The 26,392-nt window shown below is 43.1% G+C and overlaps 1 protein-coding gene across 4 annotated transcripts in view; it reads right to left on the reverse strand.

Annotated features, from left to right (window-relative positions):
• Positions 1-26,392, reverse strand: part of CRIM1 (cysteine rich transmembrane BMP regulator 1) — a 1,688,666-nt gene that overhangs the window by 626,805 nt on the left and 1,035,469 nt on the right. For all 4 annotated transcript variants that reach the window (XM_073627709.1, XM_073627706.1, XM_073627710.1 and 1 more), the window contains one exon: positions 5,814-6,011. In XM_073627709.1, coding sequence (XP_073483810.1) covers positions 5,814-6,011 — 198 coding nt within the window. The remainder of the gene's footprint in view (positions 1-5,813; positions 6,012-26,392) is intronic.

Consider the following 26,392-nt stretch of genomic DNA (forward strand, 5'->3'; position numbering starts at 1 on the left):
GTCAAGCCCGTTGGGCCCTCTTCTTTTCCCGTTTCAACTTTCATATAGCCTACAGACCTGGAGCAAAGAACGGGAAGGCCAATGCTCTTTCTCGGATGTTCTCCGCAGACTCTCAAACGTCAACACCAAGCACGATCCTCTCTCCCCAAAACTTCCTTGGATTAACTCAGGCAGACTTAATGTCATCCATTAGATCCTCATCGGGCTCGTGCACAGAACCAGTAGTGCACTCCTTGAGGAAATATGAGGACCTTTTTTGGATTAAAGGAAAAATATTCGGACCACAAGTGACTCGGCCCTTAGCTCTTAAGATGTGTCACGACCATAAGATGGCAGGACACTTCGGGAGTAAGAAAACGTCTGAACTACTTTCTCGCTCTTTCTGGTGGCCGGGATGGAGAAGGGACTGTAAAGAATATGTGGTGTCCTGTTCTCTGTGCCAGCGGAACAAGGGCCAAAACACTAAATCCTGGGGCCTGCTCAGACCTTTGCCCATCCCGGAACGGCCATGGGCTGATGTGTCCATGGATTTTATTGTCGACCTACCTACCTCAGAAAATTTTTCTACCATCCTTGTCATTGTCGACCACCTCTCCAAGATGGCCCATTTCTTGCCCATGAGGGGTACTCCCTCTGCCGTAGACACAGCCAATGTCTTCCTAAAAGAGGTCGTTAGGCTCCACGGGATACCAAGAAGCATGGTGTCAGATAGGGGCGTTCAGTTTACGTCCAAATTCTGGAGGGAACTCTGCAAGGCCCTGGGCATCAACGTTTGTCTCTCTTCAGCTTATCACCCCCAAAGCAACGGCCAGACGGAGAGGACAAACCAAACGTTAGAGCAATACCTCCGCTGCTTTTGCTCAGGTTCTCAGGATGATTGGGCGAGTCTTCTTCCCTACGCTGAATTTGCGTACAACAATTCAATTCATGCCTCTACCAACCAGACACCCTTCTGGGCCAATTGTGGGTTCCATCCCACGTCCTTTGCTAACGACATTCCCAAAATGACAGTCCCTGCAGTCCAGGACAGGATAACCTCGTTGCAATCCAACTTTCAGAAAATCCAAGATATGTTGCACAAGGCGCAGGAAGACTACAAGAAACAGTACGATCGGGGCAGAAAGGCGAACCCAAAGTTTGACTTAGGAGAGGAGGTCTGGTTGTCCACCATTAACCTTAGATTACCATTGCCATCTCAAAAACTTGGACCTAAGTTCATCGGTCCTTTTCAAGTCAAGAGGATCATTTACCCTGTGGCTGTTGAGTTAGCACTTCCCAAGACATATCGGATTCATCCTGTTTTCCACGTGTCATTATTGAAGCCTGTAGTACCTAGCCCTTTTCTTGGAAGAAGAGAGCCTCCTCCTCCGCCAGTCAGAATCGATGGCGAGAATGAATTCGAAGTGGAGTCCATTCTGAGTTGTAGGAAGAAGGGCAGGCAGCTACAGTATCTGATTCAATGGAAGGGTTACCCACCTGAAGATAATTCTTGGAAGCCCGCTAGGAACCTGCACGCTCCACGGTTAATCCAAACTTTTCACCAAGATCATCCAGAATTGATGGCTAGCCTTGGTGTCCAGTGTCCGCCCTTAGGAGGGGGGCACTGTCAGGAGCCAGGGAGCTTCTCCGCTCGCCGAGCTCCGGTGCGCATGCGCGGGGGACTGGCGCTTCGCCGCACACCCGTCCGCGGCCTGATGGTGCGGCGCGCGCGGGTGCACGGCGGTCCTCGTGTGCGCGCCGTCGCCCGTGCGGGTGCCCGGTAGCGCGTCACACTGACGCGCTCGCCGGGCAGGGAGACTATTTGACGGCTCCAGCGCCCAGTCGGGTTGCTGGTTCGTCGTCAGCTCTCCCTGATTCCCTGTGCCTGTTATCTCCAGTTATCTGCCTGCTTGTGTACTGAACTTTGGCTTGTTAAAATCACTACTCTGCTGGATTGTCCCATTACCTGCTTGCTCTGTGTACTGAACCCTGGCCTGTTTAACCACTACTCTGCTGGATTGTCCCATTACCTGCTTGCTCTGTGTACTGAACCCTGGCCTGTTTAACCACTACTCTGCTGGATTGTCCCATTACCTGCTTGCTCTGTGTACTGAACCCTGGCCTGTTTAACCACTACTCTGCTGGATTGTCCCATTACCTGCTTGCTCTGTGTACTGAACCCTGGCCTGTTTAACCACTTCTCTGCTGGATTGTCCCATTACCTGCTTGCTCTGTGTACTGAACCCTGGCTTGTTAAAACACTACTCTTCTGGACTGTCCCATTACCTGCCTGCTCTGTGTACTGAACTTTGGCCTGTTTAACCATTACTTTACTGGATTGCCCGATACCCTGATCTCTGCCTGCATTAATGGACTTCCCACTGTCTAAACTGCCTGCTACACATCTGACCCCTGCTTATTATTACAGTCTTGCCACTGCCTATACTCCGCCCTGATCTCTGGTCGCTCCTGCAGACCCCAGAGCACCAATCTTCGGACCTCCTACCTACCGGAAGCCCGTGCCTCCGCGTGCCCCCAGCTCCTTGTACCCATTTCGGGAGTCTGGGTGCGCGTGGTCGTAAGGGCGAGCCGCTCTCGGCATCTCGGCCTCGGTGAGTATTAGTCCGTGACAGATCTCCTGTAATAGGAGATCATTTGGAGTCGGTAAGCGGCAGTGAGTGCAGAGGTGGAGGTCTTTATCTCATTTAACCACAAGTCTTGGGTGTATCATATGTTAATTTCACATTTGAAAAGCACCTTAAAACAGTGGACATTTGAAAATCACCTTAAAACAGTGGACTATTTAAAACATGATCTAATCAATTAATCAATCAGATTTTATTTTTGTACGGAGTCACTTTATATATATATAATTTAGCATTATTAAGGTTTATTGCTAGCATTCACTCACATTAGAACATAGCACAACTTAATATATATAGGTGTGCCCTTCCCTGTAGTGTTAGTCCTGCTCCTCTTTTTTGAAGACATTTACAAGCCACAACAAGGGAGTACCTGGGTGTTCATGTCTAATAGATCCACTTGCATGAACATATAAAAACGATACACTGACTTGCAATACTCTCACTTACACATCAAAAGCCAAGCAATTATATCCCTAGATACCCAAAAGAACTTTAATTATGTTGAGTGGCCCCACCTCCATTTTATCCTCTGAAAATTCAGAATTAGCCCCAACTTCCTAATGTTGGGACCAAATTAATTCTACACTGCCTCTCGAGCATGAATCAGGATCAATACCACTGTTTAGGAACCATTTATTATTTCCTAGAGTACATGGCAGGGCTGTCCTCTATCACCTACACTATTTGCTTTTGCTATGAAACAGCTTGCCCGGTTACTCTGCAGTTCAGTGGGTATAGAAGGTCTCAAAATAAATTCAGCAGAGGAACGCAAATCTCTTTATGCAGAAGATAACCTCATCTATTTTTAAGATGATCAATCCCTACGTCAACTCTCAAACTTTTTAGGGAAGTTTGGGGGTTTCTCAGGTGTCAAGGTCATTTGGGAGAAATTCCAGTGTAACCACTAGATATGGAGGCTGTTCTCAATATACATCCTAGCTTCTGACTGAAAGTTTTACACCAATTGAAATACTTGGGCATTATTGTTTAAACCCCTATCTCTCATTATGTTGAGAGCAATCTCCTACCTCTCATTTACTTCTCCTGAGAAAAACGTAAACTATGAATGCATTTGCCCTTGGATCTCATCCGTAGGGTCCACCTAATAAAGATGCACTTTTTACCTGAATTTCTTTATGTTCTAGAGAATTCACTGTGTACTATTGCACCAAAGTACTAAAATCAGAATCTACCTCACGGCTCTCCAATTACCTTTTGGACAGGCAGGCCTGGGTCTTCCTAGTTTCAATTTATGCCATCTTGCAGCTCAACTAATTCCAATACATGACTGGCGCAAACCTAGCCAGGATAATGCCTGTACAGCAACAGAGGTAGACATTATGTCCTCATTTGAATCCCTGCATAACTCTATTTCTATTGCCAACCTACTGGGCACCACCATAATACATTTCACTCTTAAAACCCTCCAAAATATAAATTGATTTATTTTACTAACTACACTGCTTCCTATCTGGGGTAAGGACCCATGCACAACGCATGCAATGCTTTTTTCTGCATGGAAAGTAGGCTTTATAAGTTCTAATGGCATAGTTCACACCAGCACAGTGCATTCCAGTGCTTTTTAGTTCCAGAAAAATAACACACTGCTTTTTTCCTGCACAGAACTGTACTGGAATGCAGCAAAACACATAAACAAAGCATTAAACACACAAATATGTGGTTTTCTTGAGTCAGCCCTTGGTCTCCTGAATATTGTATGTCTTGTGATATGCCTGTAAGGGTTGGTGACGGACCTCTCAGTCAGTTACCATGCTAAAAAAACTGTTGAGAAAACTTTATTTCAAAAAATGATCATGGTTACCTAGAAGCGGTCCTTCCCAGCAATACTCAGAGTGGAAACAGCTGATTAATACAGCTCTTTTCCATTATTCCAAATTACATATACTACTAGGGGCTCTCTGAAAAGCTTTGAAAACATTTGGGTTCTTCAGACTCAATCCCTTCTTACTGTCTGGACTCCTTGTAGATCACTGTTTCTTACTGTAATACGTTATTCTTGTACCCTACAAACCCAATTTAGGTAACATGATTTAATCCTCTGACAAGTGTATGGCCGGTGCTATTCAGGACACAGGCTCTGTTAGTGGTTTAATTACTTTACTGGAATTGTAGATGGTATGCAATTGAAATAATAAACAATACCAAAAAAAAAAAAAAAAAAACTAACAATTGTAACCACCCCTATCAGTGGTAAATGGTTTGTTTCAACACTCTTAATTGATACATTTGCATGAGAGCTTGTTCTGTTGAAAAACAACAGACTTACTAGGCCAGATCGCCAGGTAAATGAAAGAAAGCCTAAAAAAGAAAACAAATGCAGCCATCACATCTAGGAATTGGTAAGTTGCAATAAAATCAATATTTGTTTTGGGGTTTAATACCGCTTCAACTCAAAGTGTGGAAAGAGAGAAGCAATACAACAAAGACCACAGGAACAATAAATGCTACATTTCGGACACTGTGGTGTTTATTTACTAAAGATAAAATAGGCTGGTCACTTTGCAAAGCTAGTTGTACTTTTGAAGAAAATTGGTACCAGAGTTTAGCGAACATGGGAAAGTTTCACTTTGCGAAGAATACACAATTACACGCAAGGAAATAAAAAAACAACATTGTTGCTTACGCACATGATGAGGGAAGTCAGCAGAGCTTTATATCTTTGCGGTGTATAAATTAAAAAAAAACCTCCTCTGCTTCAAGCAAAGTTGCCCCCATTCTGGTCTCTGCTTTGGGTGCAGGTAAACCAGGGAGCCATCTGCGCTCCAACATGTGAACAAACCCAAAGAAACTCTCAGTACTCCAATAGCATCACATGAATCCTGATTTATTGAAGTAATCACCATGAAGTCCCTGCCTTTGGAACCTCCCATCTAACACATTTCACCCAAAAGGCCTTACTCATTTGCCCTTGCAAAGTGACCAGCCTATTTGACTTTAGTAAATCACTCCCCATGGGCAAGAATTCAGTCTACAAATCTAGAAAGACTCATGTAACAATAACAGATTGGTTGATTTGTCAGCTGAATAGAAGGTGAGCCTGAAGGGCAACTATAATCCAGGGTAGTTCCAAGACAATTCTAGCATTTTAGTAGTTTATATACTTTAGTGACATAACACATTCATTTTAACTCTTATTCTATTACAGTGTTAAATTTGCTAATAGCATACCTTCACACACTGGACAGCACTCTCCCGGCACTTTTACTGGTTTTAGACAGCTCTGTCCACATGCGGTGGCCACACAGTGGGGCTCTCCATTAATGCACTGACAGAAAGTGCAGTCATCTTCTCTCCAGCGGTCACCATGGCTTCTTATCTGTCCATTAGCATAGCAACCAGCAGGATCATGCACTGGGAACACAGGATCTGCGGGATACCAAAAACACTAAAGTCAAAAGAAATACTACTTCTACCATCATAACAAATACTTCACAAAATTTATATTCTACCATTTAGTGTTCTTCATTCACCAAGGGTGTATTAAGAGCTAGTGCTACTTTAAGTGAACATACGTTATATAAAAATTATAAGAAAAATAAACTGAAATGTACTGTTTGGGACAACATGCTGTCAACCTATATATGTAGGAAACTACCATAGATTATATATATATATATATATATATATATATATATATATGTGTGTGTATTATAGATACAGTGGGGATGGAAAGTATTCAGACCCCCTTACATTTTTTACTCGTTATATTGCAGCCATTTTCTAAAATCATACAAGTTCATTTTTGTCCTCAATGTACACACAGCACCCCATATTGACAGGAAAACACAGAATTGTTGACATTTTTGCAGATTTATTAAAAAAGAAAAACTGAAATATCACATGGTCCTAAGTATTCAGACCCTTTGCTGTGACACTCATATTTAACTCAGGTGCTGTCCATTTCTTCTGATCATCCTTGAGATGGTTCTACGCCTTCATTTGAGTCCAGCTGTTTTTGATTATACTGATTGGACTTGATTAGGAAAGCCACACACCTGCCTATATAAGACCTTACAGCTCACAGTGCATGTCAGAGCAAATGAGAATCATGAGGTCAAAAGAACTGCCTGAGGAGCTCAGAGACAGAATTGTGGCAAGGCACAAATCTGACCAAGGCTACAAAAAATTTTCTGCTGCACTTAAGGTTCCTAAGAGCACAGTGGCCTCCATAATCCTTAAATGGAAGACATTTGGGATGACCAGAACCCTTCCTAGAGCTGGCCGTCCGGCTAAACTGAGCTATCGGGGGAGAAGAGCCTTGGTGAGAGAGGTAAATTAGAACCCAAAGATCACTGTGGCTGAGCTCCAGAGATGCAGTCAAGAGATGGGAGAAAGTTGTAGAAAGTCAACCATCACTGCAGCCCTCCACCAGTCGGGGCTTTATGGCAGAGTGGCCCGACAGAAGACTCTCCTCAGCGCAAGACACATGAAAGCCCACATGGAGTTTGCTAAAAAAACACCTGAAGGACTCCAAGATGGTGAGAAATAAGATTCTCTGGTCTGATGAGACCGGGATAGAACTTTTTGGCCTTAATTCTAAGCGGTATGTGTGGAGAAAACCAGGCACTGCTCATCACCTGTCCAATACAGTCCCAACAGTGAAGCATGGTGGTGGAAGCATCATGCTGTGGGGGTGTTTTTCAGCTGCAGGGACAGGACGACTGGTTGCAATCGAGGGAAAGATGAATTCGGCCAAGTACAGGGGATATCCTGGACAAAAACCTTCTCCAGAGTGCTCAGGACCTCAGTCTGGGTCGACCAACATTTACCATCCAACCTGACAGAACTGGAGAGGATCTGCAAGGAGGAATGGCAGAGGATCCTCAAATCCAGGTGTGAAAAACTTGTTGTATCTTTCCCAAAAAGACTCTTTCCCAGAGGGTCTGAATATGTAAGACCATGTGCTATTTCAGTTTTTCTTTTTTAATAAATCTGCAAAAATGTCAACAATTCTGTGTTTTTCTGTCAATATGAGGTGATAGATAGATAGATAGATAGATAGATACACACACACACAGTATTTCACAAAAGTGAGTACACCCCTCATATTTTGGCAAATATTTTATATCTTTTCATGTGACAACACTGTAGAAATGACACTTTGCTACAATGTAAAGTAGTGAGTGTACAGCTTGTATAACAGTCTAAATTTGCTGTCCCCTCAAAATAACTCAACACACAGCCATTAACTCTTTCTCTGCCAAGGACCTACAGAAGTAGCTAGGTTACTATGGCATACAGACCTCCTTTTTCCCTCTCCTACAAGCTTATAGTCACTTCAATGACCATAAGCTTAGATCAGAATTATTCAGCAGACTCTGCTGAACAATTCTATAACTCTGATCAGCGGATTACAACCCACTGATCAGTGTTATTAACCCCTAATGTGACACCCCCCCACTCATGCGTCCGCTTCCCTGCCCCCTGCATCTCCACCCCCGCTGCACCCTTTCATCTAAAATTGCCCCCCCACTCTTCTCTCCCCTTCACCCCCCTTCTTTACCCCAGCATCTTTTACCCCACCTCCACCTGATCCGACCCCCCCTGCAAATCCACTCCCTGCAGCCACCATCATTAGTCGGCATCCCTCCTCTTCCACTCCCGCCGGCTTCAGGTGCTGCATGGGGCTTGGGGGGGGGTCCAGATGTGTCCCCCCGCCAGTCAGATCACCCCCCAAATGCCCCCAATCCATGGCCGCTCCAAGCGGCATCTCTTCTTCCCCTCCCTTCACCTGCAGCTTCTCCCTGCACAGATCTTCTATGATCTGTCAGGCTGGGGATTGGGGGGGGGGTTGGGGTGCAAGTGGGGGGTGAAGTAGGGGCGTGGGGGGTGAAGTAGGGGCTGGGGGGGGCTTAGTAAACATCTGTTTACTAAACTCCTCCCTGTAGAAGAGAGGGTGCATGCAGCAATAACTACTGATCACTGCTATGTGCCCACTGACAGCTGATATATTGTACCTTGAGTGTTACAATGTATCAGACTGTCATTTTCTGAATTAATGGAATCTCTATACAGATTCCTCATTCATTTAAGTAAAGTGAGGCAGAGAAAAAAAAAGACTATCTCCAGTCCCTTTTTCTGTCTCAAAAAAAGAGAGAAATGGGAGGTCTGTTTAGACCTCTGATATCTCACCAAAGACCCCCCCCCAAAAAAAAAAAAAAAAAAAAAAAAACATAGTAAGACCCACCAGGTCTGCCTGCACTCACCCCTACACGGATAACTCAGCTTCTCCCCTCAGCCAATCCGATCCGTCCTGATTGGCCAGGAGGAGAAGCCAGAAGAGGATAGCAAATATTAATTTGCTATTGTCACAAGTGGGTGGGTTCGGGGTGCAATGCTCTGCATCCCGAATCCAACCTTTTTCAAGCCAATTAAAGCCTCAGGCTCTAATCATGTGGCTTGGAAAAAAACGTATGAGTCCAGTGCCCCTAATGGACCGGCCGCTCCTGGTAAGACCCCTTTCACATGGAGCGGACTCTGTCAAGCAGATCCACCTGCTCAGAGGGGGATCTGTCTGCTGATCTCCGCTAAGCAGGCGGATGACAGGTCTGTGTCCACTCCGCTGATGCAGAGCAGACACAGCTCGCTATTCTCTATGGGATGGTCGGATGGAAACGGACTGCCTGTCCATTTCCATCAAATACCATCCGATCCAATCTGCTAGATGGATGGGGAATAGAATCCCCATCTGTCTGTTTTTAGAGCACTGGATCGGATGCAGGCGGGTATAAACGGAAACATGTCCATTTACATCAGCCTCTCCATAGAGAACAATGAGTGGTCCGATTGGGCCGGTCTGAAAAATGGACAGGCAAACCCAATCAGTGTGCTTGTGTGAAAGGGGCCTAGGGCCTTGGTGTTCCGTGCATCTCTGTGCAGGCAGTCCCATTGATGTCATTTGGGATGTAGCCCCTGCACCAAGAGAGCCATTGCTCCCAATTTTACATCCATGTAGATCCATATGCATGTCCCTGAGCTCACACTGTCTGTGTTCAGGGTCATGTACCCACACAGATTCAGAACAGCAGCCATTGCATTACAATTTACATAAATGGGATTGCTTGTATGGGGATGCACAGAACACCTGTGCATCCCTGTGCAGGTAAACATGGCACATGGGCGTACACTTTAGTATGCCACATATGAACGATACTTTAGTACTAATTTAGCAGGAATTTTGTAAGTTACATTGTGTTTATGTGCAATATTAATTATTTTAGTGTATTTTTAGTGAAACTAAACTTTTTTTTATTCTACAGGTCATGTGCTTTTAGAAAATATCTAGTTTGAGGGGTCTTTTCAAATTCTGAAAGCTGTAAGTGAAAAATGAAAACCTCCAGATTTTTTGAGACCTTTTTGGGTACGTTCGATTTCCACCATTTTGCAAAAAGGCACAATTTAAAATATTTTTTATTGTTATTATTCTATACAGATTAAGCTTTTATATTAGGGATTTAGCAGGAATTTTGTAAAATTAGCTATGTTATTATCAGCCAATAATGGTTTTAGTGTATTTTTTGCCAATATATTGGTTCAATAAACATTTGTGCAAATACCGTGGGGTCTAAAAAAGCAGTAGCACATTCTTTTTATTTTAGAGGTCATATGCTTTCCTAAAATATATGGTTTTGGGGGCCTTTCACAAATTCTGTAGCTGTAAGGGGAAACCTTCAGGTTTGAGAAATTTGGATATTTACACTTTTGCGTCTGTTCAAATTTTCACCATTTTGCAAAAAGGCGCAATTTAAAAGTTACAAATATTTGTTATTTATCAACTCAATACAGGTTAAGCTTTTTTATTTAGTAGGGATTTTGTAAAATTTGCTATGTTTTTATCTGCCAATAATAGTTTGTGTATTTTTTGCAAATATATTGGTTTGATAAACATTTGCGCAAATACTGTTGGGTCTAAAACATCAGTAGCACCTTTTTATTCTACTCATCATGTGCTTTCAGAAAATATATGGTTTGGGGGGTCTTTCACAAATTCTGAAAGCTATAAGTGAAAAATAAAAAAGCAAAGGAAAAATTGCAAAAATGGTCTGACCACCCAAGTGTACAAAATGGAGCACAGGGCCTGGCAGTGAAAGGGTTAATGTCTAAACCACTGGCAACAAAAGTGAGCACACTCCTAAGTGAAAATGTCAAAATTGGGCCTAATTAGCCATTTTCCCTCCCCGGTGTCATGTGACTCGTTTGTGTTACAAGGTCTTAGGTGTGAATGGGGAGCGGGTTTGTTAAATTTGGTGTTATTACTCTCACTCATACTGGTCACTGGAAGTTCAACATGGCACCTCATGGCAAAGAACTCTGAGGAGCTAACAAAAATGTATGTTGCTCTACATTAAAATGGCCTAGGCTATAAGAAGATTGCCAAGACCCCAAAACTGAGCTGCAAGATGGTGGCCAAGACCATACAGCAATTTAACAGGACAAATTCCACTCAGAACAGGCCTCGCCATGGTCGACCAAAGAAGTTGAGTGCACGTGCTCAGCGGCATAACCAAAGATTGTCTTTGGCAAATAGACATATAAGTGCTGCCAGCATTGCTGCAGAGGTTGAAGGGGTGGGGGTCAGCCTGTCAGTGCTAAGAACATACGCCACACACTGCATCAAATTGGTCTGCAGGGCTGTCATCCCAGAAGGAACACACAAGAAAGATGATGCACAAGAAAGCCCGCAAACAGTTTGCTGAAGACAAGCAGACTAAGGACATGGGTTACTGGAACCATGTCCTGTGGTCTGATGGGACCAAGATAAACTTATTTGGTTCAGATGGTGTTAAGCGTGTGTGGCGACAACCAGGTAAGGAGTACAACAAGTGTGTCTTGCATACAGTCAAGCATGTTGCTGGGAGTGTCATGGTCTGGGGCTGCATGAGTGCTGCCGGGAAATGGGGATCTACAGTTCATTGAGGGAACCATTAATGCCAACATGTATTGTGACATACTGAAGTAGAGCATGATCCCCTACCTTCGGAGACTGGGCCGCAGGGCAGTATTCCAACATGATAACAACCCCAAACACACCTCCAAGACGACCACTGCCTTGCTAAAAAAGCTGAGGGTAAAGGTGATGGACTGGCCAAGCATGTCTCCAGACCTAAACCCTATTGAGCATCTGTGGGGCATCCTCAAATGGAAGGTGGAGGAGCGATGTCGTCATAGAGGAGTGAAAGAGGACTCCAGTGGCAACCTGTGAATCTCTGGTAAAACCCCATGTTCAAGAGGGTTAAGGCAGTGCTGAAAAATAATGGTGGACAAACAAAATATTGACACTTTGGGCCAAATTTGGACATTTCCACTTAGGGGTGGACTCACTTTTAATGCCAGCGGTTTAGACATTAATGGCTGTGTTGAGTTATTTTGAGGGGGCAGCAAATTTACACACTGTTAGGCACCTTTCACATGGAGCGGATCCGTTCAGTGGAGCTCAGCGGAAGATCGCTCCGTTGATCTCTGCTGAGCCTGCAGAAGACAAGTCAGTCTCTGCTCACTGAGCACGGAGGGACCTGTCAGAGCCCCGCTGATCTGAATGGGGAGATTGGACGAAAACGGACAGCATGTCTGTTTTCATCAGATCTCGTCCGATCCGCCAAGATGGATAGCAGACATATCGCCATACGTCTGTCTTGATCGGATGGCAGGCGGGTGTTAGCGGAAACATCTCCCCTGACATCTTCCTGCCCATAGGAATCAATGGATGGCCCGCTCGGATCCACCTGAAAAATGGACAGGCGGATCTGAGCGGGCTTATCGTGTGAAAGGGGCCTTATACAAGCTGTAACTCACTACTTTACATTGTAGCAAAGTATCATTTCTTCAGTGTTGTATATTTTATTATATATATATATATATATATATATATATATATATATATATATATATATATATATATATATATATATATATTTTTTTTTTTTTTTTTTTTTTTTTTAATGGACACATGAATGTATTATGTAATACATCCCTTTAATTTGTTACCTTGTGTTCTTGCATCCTTTTTCTACAAAATGCCAAACTAACTAAAATTTTACATGAACCTGCTCTGTATTGTTGAAGACATTTTGCTACGTATTCAAGCAGCATCTTAAGCTAAAGAAATGTCTTTAACATTACAGAAGGAGACCAGTTGAATGTACCTAACTATTACTAGCTATGGCTAATCTGCAATTTGTCAAACTGAACTGTGAGATCTCTACTGGACAACATTCAATAACATATCAAATTCCCTTTAAATTAAGGAGTATTTCTACCCTAATTAGATCTCAGTTTTTGGTGGATGCGGCAGATCGTTTACACATGCATCCATTGTGTTTAAGCTGATTTAAAGCAGTGCTTTTAAAGCTTTTTAACCACCCTTCAATGCCTGCCATGAATAGGACAATGGGCACCACATAGTGCAGTGCACACAGGAGCGGTAGCATTGTGTTGTATCAAAAATAAGCAGCACACAATTTTCGTGAGGCATCACCGTTTGTCTACCACTTCCATTGATTTCAATAGTATTTCTCTGTAAACGCACCTTAACACCACCTATATCATTTATGGCTTTATAGCGAAGCATTTAAAAGTGTTGGATGGACACTAGAGGAGAGGAAGTAGAGGTTATTGTATTCCAGAATACACTGGGAAATAACAGAAAACTAGGAGAGAGCAGCTCCGGTCACTTTTACCTGATTGTACAGAGCAGCCATGTGGTTACACCATTTGCTTCTGCATGCAGGCAGAAGCATCAAGCCAGCTAGCAATACTGAGTGTGAGGCAAGAACAGAGAAACTGAGCATTAGTGAGAGTGGCAAAGCTTTTTGTGTTAGCAAAATGTCAGTGCCAGCAAGTGACCTTGCCAGCAAGTGTCAGTGCAAGCAAGTAACTGTGGCAATCTTTCCATGCTCATCTTGAAGTGGACAGCCAAGAGAACAAAGTATATGTATCTATAACTGTAAAGAATTAAAAAAAAAATGTCTGCTATCACACCACAACCTAAACATGCCACATAGATAATTTTCTCTACACCACTCCTTTAAGCTCTTTGTCCAAGAAGAACAACCATTACATGGGCATTTGATGTGCTTTCCTGAGGCTTCAAAAATGCAACAAAAAGCATCATAAACACTATAGGAGTGTTAATAAGAACTACTATGTTCATAGCAATCAACAAACGTGTGAATGAGCCCTTAAACTTCCTCACAATGTGTTCACTCTCTCTCTATGACTAATTTAGTTACATATACCTGATGCTGGCATTATGAGGGGTTCTACCACTCTCCCTGCTTTTTGTTCCCATTATGGAGAAAGCAACAGATGCTTGAAAATGCGAAGGAGAGGTGGGATTCTCAAAACTCCCAGGTGGGAAGGAAAAGAATCAAATTATGGCAGGGTGCTCTCACTATATCCATGACATATGCATAGCCAGAGATTCACCAGCCAGGCTCCCCTATATCTAAGATAAAGGTTATGAAAGAACGCTTTTTTTTGTAATCTAAAGATAAACTTTATTTAAAAAGTAATAAACAAAGCAGTACAAAATTCCAGAGCATTACATAATAAGTATAATCACTTTTTGTTTGTTTGAATATTGTCAACACATATTCTCACGTCGAGAACTGGCAAATTTAGGATAACTAGTGCTCAACGCAGCCCACGGGCTATTGGGCACAATAGAGATGCAGCAGTGAGCCAGGTACCAGAACATGCTCATTGTTTTAGCACCCGCCACTGAAAGACACTACTGTGGGTGGAGTTAACTCCTGGTCCTAGGCTGGGGAGGGAGAAAGAGAGAAACACTGCCAGTGGCCACCAAATGTGTGTGTGGGAGATTATTTATTGCATATTATAGGCGTTCACTGCCACCAATGTTGGGGGTTATTTTTTCATCCACTGCCTCCAATGTTGAGAGTTGTTATTGCTTTCACTGACACCAATGTTGGGGGTTATTATTTCTTCCACTGACTATTATTGTGTTCACCAATTCCAATATTGGGGGGGGGGGGGTAATCATTGCATCCACTAACACTGGGGGTTATTATTGCACTTAGTGACAACAATGCTGGAGGTTACAGTACTCCAACTTCATGTGCTGCAAAAAATGAAGGATTTAAATTTGAAGGTGGAAAAATGTGCTGCTATTGTGCAGCCCTCTGGAAGCAGTGGAGGCCACAATATAATTTGGCCATCACAGATTTAAGGTAATACCAATTTTTCATTTTGTCTCCAGTGAAAAGGTGGTGGAACCAAGAGCCATTTTTCAGCCAAAGGCTTTGCACAGTCTGGTTCTTTTAGTAAATATCACTGCTTTTGAATCCATGTCTGACTAAGGGTTGAACAATGATGGCAAGCAATTGGTGCTTATGAAATCACTGTCCAGCTGTGCTACTATATTATTATGTAACTAATATAATATCCAGTCATTTAACTTGTCAGTGGAAATGTGCATCTTTTAGTTTTGGCAAGCAGGCAAATGTCTGCCCTTGTAATCATTTAGATGGGTGGCCTATGTGTAGCCAGTCTGAAATATGAGCTTACATTAGCACTGGATAACAAATCACATTTACACATGTTGCAGTATAAGCTAAGCTATTCTGATAATCATTTTATTAAGTGAACCTTATACATTCTATGTTACAAATTATACTATTAATATTAGAAAAGTATGCAATTTAGGACAATCTTTCCTGACACACAAACTATTCAATTCACCTCTATTTATGCATACAAATTAGAACTATGACCATTCGGAGCAAATTGTCCGTGTAAAGCTTCTGTGAACATGCTCTGTGCTAGTAAGGACCATGGGGTTGATTTACTAAAGGCAAATCCACTCTTCACTACAAGTGCACTTGGAAGTGCAGTCGCTGTAAATCTGAGGGGAAGATCTGAAATTAGGAGAAGCTCTGCTGATTTTATCATCCAATCATGTACAAACAAAAAATATATTTTTTTTAATTTTCCTTGCATGTCCCCCTCAAATCTACAGCAACTGCACTTGCAGTGCACTTGTAGTGCAAAGTGGATTTGCCTTTAGTAAATAAACCCCCCATGTCTGCCCACCTAAATTCATCAATACTGTCTAAGGGATGTCAAGTTATTGTAAAGTATACAAACATGCAAACAAAAAGCACAAACTATCTAGAACACAAAACATGTTAAGTTACATGCTCTGTATGGTTAATGATAGGGTTAATGAGCAGGTTGTGTAGGTAGCGGGGACACAGCCTCATCATTTTATCCAGGGCTACCACCTTGAAACCAGGGATAGCTTCTTACAATTTGGTAGGTTAGGCAGCTATGCATTTAAAGTGGACACTACAGGTTTCTTAGTATGTGCACAAACTTGGACTAAAGGCTTATGCCGCGTACACACGAGTGGACATTACGGCGGACTTTGCCCGGCGGACTGGATTTCGTCGGACAATTCGATGTGTGTGGGCTCCAGCGGACTTTGTTTTCTCAAAAGTTGGACGGACTTAGATTTGAAACTTGTTTAAAATTTATCCGTTGAAATCGAGTCCGGTCGAAAAGTCCGCCGTCTGTATGCTAGTTCGACGGACAAAAAGCCATGCTAGGGCAGCTATTGGCTACTGGCTATGAACTTCCTTGTTTTAGTCCAGTCGTACGTCATCACGTACGAATTCGACGGACTTTGGTGGATTGTGTGTAGGCAAGTCCGTTCATTCAGAAAGTCCGTCGGAAAGTACATCGAAAAGTCCGCCGGGCAAAGTCCGCCGTAATGTCCGCTCGTGTGTACGCGGCATTAGAGATTACTAAATAGTCTGCAGGTGATTCTATACTTCTTTTTCTTCAGCTACACAGACATATTGTATTACCCTGTACACATTGTTTATATATATATACACACACATACACACACACAATCGTGCTCAAAAGTTTGCATACTTTTAAATATTGAAAATATGACCGGTCATGCCAAAAAACTGTCTTTTGTGTCTTTTATTTAAGGATAGAAATCACACAAAGGCATTTATTATCACATAGTTTTTTGGATCCTTTTTAAATCATAATAACAGAAATCACCCAAATGGCCCTTATAAAAAGTTTACATACCCTGGTATGTTTGGCCTTGGTACAGACACAGAAGGTGGCACACAGAGGTTAAAATGGCCAATAAAGGTTAATTTCCCACATCTGTGGCTTTTTAAATCACAATTAGTGTCTGCGTATAAATAATCAACAAGTTTGTTAGCTCTCACATGGATGCACCAAACAGGCTAAACACTGAGCCATGAGGAGGTAATAAAGAACAGGACCTGCATAACAAGGTAATGAAACTTTACAAAGATGGAAAATGATATAAAAAAAATATCTAAAGCCTTGAATATGCCAGTCAGTACTGTTTAATCAGTTTAATTAAGTTATTGAACAGTACTTACTGGCAAATTCAAAGCTTTGGATATATTTTTATATCAATTTTCATCTTTTTTTTTTAATTCTTTATTTATAATTTTATCAATACAAAACCATATCCCACCGAAAACATTTCCATTTACATTTCCACGATCACATATTACTCACATTTACCTAAGACCCCTACCACTCCCTCCCCCCTTTCCTGCAGAAGGACTCCCCGAGGGACCACCCTCTAAGTTAAGTCTTGCCAGTCTCAAGTGAACTTCCGCCATTTATACTATATTTATTATCTCCTCCAAGTAACTCCAAGACCATTTAAATCCTTGCCAACCTGCCCATTTACCCGTCCGTTCCTCCCCCTCGTCTGGTACCAGTCCCCTCTCGTCCAAACACTCGATATTATATATTTCATTTATGTTCAATAGCCAATCTCGTATATTTGGATTTGGCAGTTCCCGCCATTTCTGGGCGATCTGTCTTTTAGCTGCGTCGAGCATTATAGGGACCAGGGAGGACCGGTATCTTTTTACCGACATCGTTGTGCCATGAAAGAGACAAACCCAGGGGTCCTCTGCTATTTCTTCCCCAGTAATCTCTTTAATCAAGGATATAATTTTTTTCCAGTAAATCCTAATGGTGGGGCAATCCCACCACATGTGAGCCATTGTTCCCAAACATATACACCCCCTCCAGCAGGCACTAGATTTCGAACTGTCCATTTTGCTTAATCTGTCTGGGGTGGCGTACCATCTTGCAAGACATTTATAATGAATCTCTGTTCTTCTTGTGTCAAGTGCTGAATAGTGTACCAACTGCAGGATCTTTTCTAATAACGCTTTACTACAATGTAACCCCAACTCCTGCTCCCACCTTTTAATGTAAGGAGGCTCCTCCAATTCCATCTCCGTTCCCAAGATCCTATATAATTGAGCGATCACACCGCCTGTTTGCCCCCTCACACAGAGCCACTCAAGCGGTCTATACTCGTCTTCACTTCTCAGTGGTTTAGGTAGCTTGTCTATGAAATGCGAAAGCTGGAGGAACCTCCAATCATCTATCACCCAGAGCTCCGGTTCCTTCCTTAACTCATCTAACGTGCAAATTCTCCCTTTACTCAAAAAATTTTTTAATTGAATACGGCCACATCACCCTGAAAGCGCCCGATCTCGTCTGATATCCATTTTCATCTATGTAAAGTTTTATTACCTTGTTACGCAGGTCTTTTGACTGTTCTTTTCTACCTCCTCACAGCTCAGTGAGAGCTAACAAACTCATTGACTATTTATACACAGACACTAATTGTGATTTAAAAATCCACAAATGTTGGAAATTAACCTTTAATTGCCATTTTAACTTGTGTGTGCCACCTTCTGTCTCTGTTCCAAGGCCAAACATTCCAAGGTATGTAAACTTCTTATCAGGGTTATTTGGTCGATTTCTGTTATTATGATTTAACCACTTAAGCCCCAGACCATTTGGCTGCCCAAAGACCAGAGCACTTTTTGCAATTCGGCACTGCATCGCTTTAACTGACAATTGCATGGTCATGCAACGTGGCTCCCAAACAAAATTGACATCCTTTTTTCCCCACAAATAGAGCTTTCTTTTGGTGGTATTTGATCCCCTCTGCGGTTTTTATTTTTTGCGCTATAAACAAAAGAAAGCGACAATTTTGAAAAAAACACTTATTTTAATTTTTTGCTATAATAAATAGCCACAAAAAAATATATATATATAATTTTTCTTTTTTTTCCTCAGTTTAGGCCGATACGTATTCTTGGTAAAAAAAATCACAATAAGTGTTTATTGTTTGGTTTGCAAAAGTTATAGCGTCTACAAAATAGGGGATAGTTTTATATCATTTTTATTAATATTTTTTTTTTACTAGTAATGGCGTCGATCAGCGATTTTTGTCATGACTGCAACATTATGGCGGACAGATCGGACACTTTTGCTGCAATTTTTGGACACATTTATAGAGCGATCAGTGCAATTAAAAATGCATTGATTACTGTGTAAATGTGACTGGCAGTGAAGGGGTTAACCACTAGGTGGCGCCGTAGGGGTCAAGTGTGTCCTAGGGAGTAATTCTAACTGTGTGTGTGTGTGTGTGTGTGTGTGTGTGTGTGTGTGTGTGTGTGTGTGTGTGTGTGTGTGTGTGTGTGTGTGGGGGGGGCTATGTGTAACACAACACCGATCACCGCTCCTGATTACAGGGAGCTGTGATCAGTGTCCTGTCACTAGGCAGAACAGGGAAATGCTTGTTTACATCAGCATTTCCCCGTTCTTCCTCTCCGGGAGACAATCGCGGGTATCCCCACATTGAGTCCGCAGGACCCGCAATCACACTTACAGAGGTCGCAGCTCCACGGTGCCGCTTCTTAAAGGACTTAATCTGCCTGTACGTGTCCTTCTGCCGACGTATATCGGCGTGAGCAAGTTAAAAAGGATCCAAAAAACAATGTGATAATAAATGGCTTCATGTGAATGCTATCATTAAATAAAAGACAGTTTTTTGGCATGGTCAGTTATTTTTTTCAATTCTGCCAGGGTATGCAAACTTTTGAGCACAACTGTGTATATCTATATATCTATGTATATCTATATCTATCTCTATCTATCTATCTATCTATCTATCTATCTATCTATCTATATCTATATATATATATCTATATATATATATATATAGATATATATATCTATATATATATATATATAGATATATATATCTATATATATATATATATATTCATGAAGCAGCAACTTATATTGATGTTTGTACTAGTATCTTCTAATGTTTTACCTCCCGGAAACTCAACTCGCAAAATCTGACAAATTCTCACTATGTAAAAAACCCATATAAAGGTTTGGATGCTCATAGAGGCAGACTCTGTCCTTGTGTGATGACCCTGCACAGGGCTGCTACTTTTCTCTTTGAATGGATGAATGGTTCAGTAAACAGCACCGGGTCCATCAGATGTCTGAAGCAGATGTTTGGAGCAGATGTACAGTATCTTAAGCATTACTGGGGAAGTGAGCAGAGTGAGCAGCAATGTAATCAGACAACAATGTAATCACACATGCATACTAAAGACATACATTCAAGGTGATAGAGCAGTGGAGATCATGCCATTTCCCTTGCGCTAAAGAATACCGAAGAGGAATGTGAATTTTGTGTCTTGTATGTATGTACACTATATTACCAAAAATATTGGGGCACCTGCCTTCACACACATAAGCTTTAATGGAATCCCAGTCTTAGTCCACATGGTTCAATATTGAGCTATAACGGCTTCAACTCTTCTGGGAAGGTTATCCACAAGGTTTAGGAGAGAATGTTTGACCATTCTTCCAGAAGCGCATTTGTATGGTCAGACACTGATGTCGAACAAGAAGGCCTGGCTCACAGTCTCCGCTCTAATTCATCCCAAAGGTGTTCTATTGGGATGTGGTCAGGAATCTGTGCAGGCCAGTCAAGTTCCTCCACTCAAAACTCGCTCATCCATGTCTTTATAGACCTCAAATCATTTGGTGGAGGTGATTATTGTGTGTAATTGTTTTTCAGGGGTTGGGCTCGGACCCTTAGTTCCAGTGAAGGGAACTCTTAAGGCATCAGCATACCAAGATATTTTGGGCAATTTCATGCTCCCAACTTTGTGGAAACAGTTTGGGGGGTGGCCCCTTCCTGTTCCAACATGACTGCGAAGCAGTGCACAAAGCAAGGTCCATAAAGACATGGATGAGCGCATTTGGGGTTGGGGAACTTGACTGGCCTGCACAGAGTTCTGACCTCAACCCAATAAAACACCTTTGGGATGAATTTGAGTGGAGACTGCGAGTGAGGCCTTTTCATCCACATCAGTGCCCAACCTCAGAAATGTGCTTCTGGAAAAATGGTCAAACATTCCCATAGACACACTCTTAAAACTTGTGGACAGACTTCCCAGAAGAGTTGAAGCTGTTATATCTGGGCCAACTCAATATTGAACCCTATGGACTAAGACTGGGATGCCATTAAAGTTCATGTAAAGTCAGGTGTCTCAATACTTTTGGTAATATAGTGTAAGCATATATTACACACAAATTTAAAAAAAAAAAAAAAATTGAGACACTGTGTCTAATATCTCAAATCTACATAAAAACAGACTGCAATGATTTGCAAATGTCATCTCAACCCATTTTTTTTTTCAAAATATTTTATAGAAAAATTAATAAATAAATAAAATGTTTAACCCTTTTACTGCGAGTGCCATTTTTGCAGGGTTTTTTTTTTTTTTTTTTAGGCCTGTAGATTGCATTAACCCCCTCCCCCCCAAAAAAAAAAAACAAAAACAAAAAAAAAAAAAAAAACATTATATATTTTCTAAAATCCTAGAGAATAAAACAGTGGTAGTTCCAATTTTTTATGTTACACAATATTATGGCAAAAGTCTAAGAAATGCAAAGTGTCAGTTAAAAATACACTACATTTAATTTTAGGGCACACAAATGCAAAAGGTTACCCAATTTTTTTGGTAAAATATAAACGATGAGGCTGCACCCAATATGTCAGACCTTAAATTTGCGTGCACCTGTAAAATGGTGACAAACTTCAACACCCTATATTTTCCATAGGCGACGCATTAAAAGCTGCCTACAGGTCATCAGTTTAGTGTTATGGAGAAGGTCTGGTCCTAGAATTATTCCCCTCAGTCCGGCATGTGTACTGCAATTGACGTTTCCGTGCATAGGCACAGCTGACCTATACATTTTTGTTTGTATGTGTGTGTATGTGGTGTGCCTCATTATTTATTTATTTTTTTATGGGGGGGGACTTAAATGTTTTATGCAGAAGATACAAAAATAAATATTAACAACAACTTTATCAGTGCCGGTCAATACAGCGTGACCTGTGCCCGTCAATACAGCGTGACCTGTGCCCGTCAATACAGTGTGACCTGTGCCTGTCAGTACAGCCTCACCTGTGCCCGCCAGTACAGCCTCACCTGTGCCCGCCAGTACAGCCTCACCTGTGCCCGCCAGTACAGCCTCACCTGTGCCCGCCAGTACAGCCTCACCTGTGCCCGCCAGTACAGCCTCTCCTCTCACCTGTGCCCGCCAGTACAGCCTCACCTGTGCCCGTCAGTACAGTCTCACCTGTGTCCGTCAGTACAGTCTCACTTGTGTCCGTCAGTACAGTCTCACTTGTGTCCGTCAGTACAGTCTCACCTGTGTCCGTCAGTACAGTCTCACCTGTGTCCGTCAGTACAGTCTCACCTGTGTCCGTCAGTACAGTCTCACCTGTGTCCGTCAGTACAGTCTCACCTGTGTCCGTCAGTACAGTCTCACCTGTGTCCGTCAGTACAGTCTCACCTGTGTCCGTCAGTACAGTCTCACTTGTTCCCATCAATACAGCCTCACCTGTGCCTGTCAGTAGTCTTACCTGCGCTGACAAGAGTCGAGCGGGCCAATCATCAGAGAGCAGGGGTTGCCCACTGTAACAACTTTCATTTGAATTGCTGGGTTCCTGACACTGCTCACATCACAGTCCTGCCTCCTCGCCCTGCACTGCTCACGTCACACAGTCCCGCCTCCTCGCCCTGCGCCGCTCACGTCACACAGTCCCGCCTCCTCGCCCGGTGCCTCCCGGCATTGGACCAGTGTTCTGTTTATCAAATGCACCAGACGAGGAGGCAGGACTGTGACATGAGCGACACAGTGCGAGGAGGCAGCACTGTGTGAGGGTGAGTGGCGACGGGAACCCAGCAATTCAAATGAAAGCTGTTATAGGGGGCAATCCCCACACTCTGATGATCGGCCAGCTCGACTTTTCCTCTGGGAAAATTTGAGGGCTGTGTATAAATTATATATATATACAGTAAGGTCCATAAATATTGGGACATCAACACAATTCTACTCTTTTTAGCTTTATATATCACAAATGGATTTGAAATGAAACAAACAAGATGTGCTTTAACTGCAGACTTTCAGCTTAATTTTGAGGATATTCACATCCAAATCTGGTGAATGGTGTAGGAATTACAAAGTTTGTATATGTGCCTTCCACTTTTTAAGGGACCAAAAGTAATGGGACAGATTAACAATCATCCATCAAACTTTCATTTTTTTTTTTTTTTTGTTTAAACTTTGTTTATTGTGTTCGGTCACAGCTTTATAAACATAGTACAGTATGTGCTTAATAGTGACAGTCATTTTCACATTTCAACAGTAGTAATAGTAATGAAAACAAGTAGAAAATAAGGAATATCGTGAAACTAAGAAGGCAATGCATACATTAAGAATTTGTGGCCTTAGTGTTTCGTTGACCAGCTATGGTTGACATTAGGCCTCAGCCGCCATTAAAGTAGCGGCTAGCCGAGCCCACTAACCTTCTGCGGGGTCCGTCACCTGAGCCATGTCGGTCCCCCTCGCTGGGGGAAAGAAATCCGGGGGAGCACGAGACCGCCCCCGCCCTGGATTCACGCCAGAAGAGGGGGGCAACCATGGCCTCCTACTATCCTCCCCTAGCGCATCCCCCTGGACGCCAGGCGTGCCCCGGCCCCCCCAGCCTCCTCAGCAGGGGGCACAGCCCCACTCCTCTCCCACCTTGTAACAGAGTGATCGTCAACCTGGTTGTCATTAATTGCCTACATTCTGGTCATTCAACATTTAAATCTTCCAGTTACAATAACTATTTGAGACAGGAAATGGTAGAGAGAGGGGAGAGAGAAAAAGAAGGGGGGAAGGGGGCAGGGGTGGGAAAAAGGACAGGATCACACCTTAAATCCGTATAAGTCTCCTGTGGCCCGCTCCGGACAGTCCGCCGCCTCTTCTTGGTAAGAACAGATGTGCTATGTACGTGGTCTGTGCATTGGTCTAGGGGATTACAGTAGTGGTTATCACTTAGGAAGGTCACGTTGACCCAGTGTTGGGTCTGTTAGCTTTAATAAGGACACATCCAGACTGGAGGACACATGGGTAGTGTCAGGGAAGTGTTCCGTCCATATTGACCATATGGCTGAACGTTTGTCCGTAGTACCCTTACTTTTTGCTACCCATTCTTCTGCTTCTCTAATCTCATTTACCCTACATATACACTCCTCTTTGCTCGGTATCTGTGCCTTCTTCCAGCAGATTGGAAGTAGCCACTTAGCAGCGTTTAGTAAGTGGGGCAATGGACACTTCTTGTAGCGACTGACTGGCATGGGAGGAATATGTAAGAGGAAATGATCTGGGGAAAAGGGAACATCTATCCCAAGGATATCTTTAATCTGGTCTCGAATATCACGCCAATATGCCTTTATTCGAGGGCATTCCCACCACAGATGCCGTAGCGTACCTCGGCCTCCGCATCCCCGCCAGCACACATCCGAGCTGGCTGGGTATATCCGTGCTAAGTCTGAGGGGACTCTGTATCAACGTGTCAGTAACTTATAATTTGTCCCCTGCATCTTAGAACCTGCTGAGCTGGCGTGAGTAAGTTGGTATAAATGTGTTAACTGAGATCCAGAGAACACTTTTCCTAGGTCCCTTTCCAAGGCACGTATACATATGGGTTTGGAAGCCGAGGACCCTATCAGTAGGTAGAGCTCTGAAATCATGCGTGGGATCGGGTCTTCCGCTATGAACAGTTTCTCAAAAGGTGTGAGCAATGCAATATCTCTTATAGAGCTACTGTGTACCTCAAAGAAATGGTGCAACTGCCCATACTTCCAGAAGTTTAGCTGCGGTCTACCAGGCCTGTCCCCCAGGGATTCAAAGGGTAATATTTTGCCATTTCTCAGCATTTACCACAGCTGGCATTCTTATCTTCCACCCAGGCTCCAACGAAGCCCGCATGTTCCCCCGTTGGGAACCAGAGGAATCCTCCCAGAGGCGTCAGTGGGGACATGGGGGGGGGGGGGCAAGCTTAGTGCACGGTTAATTCGGTCCCATGTTTTAAGTGTAGATATCGTTAACGGGGACGTTGTTTCTGACAACCCCCTATGTTCCCACGAAAGCCACGGGGCATAGGACAGGTTCCTGCCTGCCATATATTTTTCCATGGTCACCCATAGTTTGGTCTGATCATGGAAGCGCCAATTCAGAATCCTCTGTAGGGCAATGGCCTGGCAGTACCGTTGCAAGTCTGGGACACCAAAACCTCCATGGTGCTTAGGGCGCTGTAGTACCTTCATAGCTATTCGTCGCTTCCACGAGTTCCATATGAAAGTAGTAAGCATGTTAGACACGTGTGTAAAAAGGTCTTGGGTAGGAGTATGGGGAGCATTTGCATACAGAACAATATTCTAGGGAGGATATTCATTTTTATTATGTTTACTCTTCCCAACCATGTGAAAGCAATTTTCGGCCAGCGTATTAGGTCTTGTCGAATTTCAGTCATTAATCTGGGGTAGTTTGTTGTGTATAAAGTGTTGAAGCTGTCCGTCAGTTGTATGCCTAGGTAGCATAAGGAAGTTCTAGTCCATGTGAAAGGGAATGAGTCTTTTAAGCTATTTGTCATAGCTGTAGATAGGCAGATGGGTAGGATTTCTGATTTATTATAATTAATCTTAAAGTTGGAGAGTGTTCCGAAATATTGAAGTTCCCGCATCAGGACCGGCAGCGAGATCAGGGGGTTGGATAGGTGGAACAGTACATTGTCCGCGTAAGCCGAAAGTTTATGTTCCACAGCTCCCACTGTCAGGCCTGTGATATCAGTATTCACTCTTACTCTGTGTAATAGCTGCTCAAGAGCCAGGGCGTAGAGGAGGGGGGAGAGTGGGCACCCCTGTCTCGTGCCGTTCCTGATCGGGAACCTGGTTGAGAAAATGCCATTGACTTTAACCTGTGCACTAGGTTCTGAGTAGAGGGCTAGTATCCAGGTTAACATGTTCGGGCCCAACCCTAGTGTGGTTAGGACTTCTCTCAGGTAGGACCAGTCAATGCGGTCGAATGCCTTCTCGGCATCAGTAGAAAGTATTAAGTAGGGGAGGAGATCTTCTCTGTTTTTGGCCCAGTGTATAAGTTTGATCGCTCAGATGGAGTTGTCTTGGGCTTCATGTCCTGTGATAAAACCAGTTTGGTCTGGGTGTACTACATGGGGTATAAGATGTTTCAGTCAGTTTGCTAGGATTTTTATATCAGTGTTCAGGAGGGATATGGGGTGGTAACTCTGTGGGACTGTAGGGTCTTTACCCTCTTTCAGTATAACCGATGTGTGTGCAAGGAGAGCCTTGGGGGGGGGGGGGGGGGGGATATTGCGTCCTTTCGCTAGGGAGTTAAAGTACCTACACATATGGTTCGCGAGTGTTGGGGAGAATTTAGCATAATACTCTTTGGTGAACCTGTCGGGGCCTGGGCTTTTCCCATTGGGTAGTGATTTGATGGTGGACTCGATCTCTGCAGTGGTGATAGGGGAG

The sequence above is a fragment of the Aquarana catesbeiana genome, linkage group LG04 (genome assembly GCF_042186555.1).
Source record: "Aquarana catesbeiana isolate 2022-GZ linkage group LG04, ASM4218655v1, whole genome shotgun sequence".
Taxonomy (NCBI): Eukaryota; Metazoa; Chordata; class Amphibia; order Anura; family Ranidae; genus Aquarana; species Aquarana catesbeiana.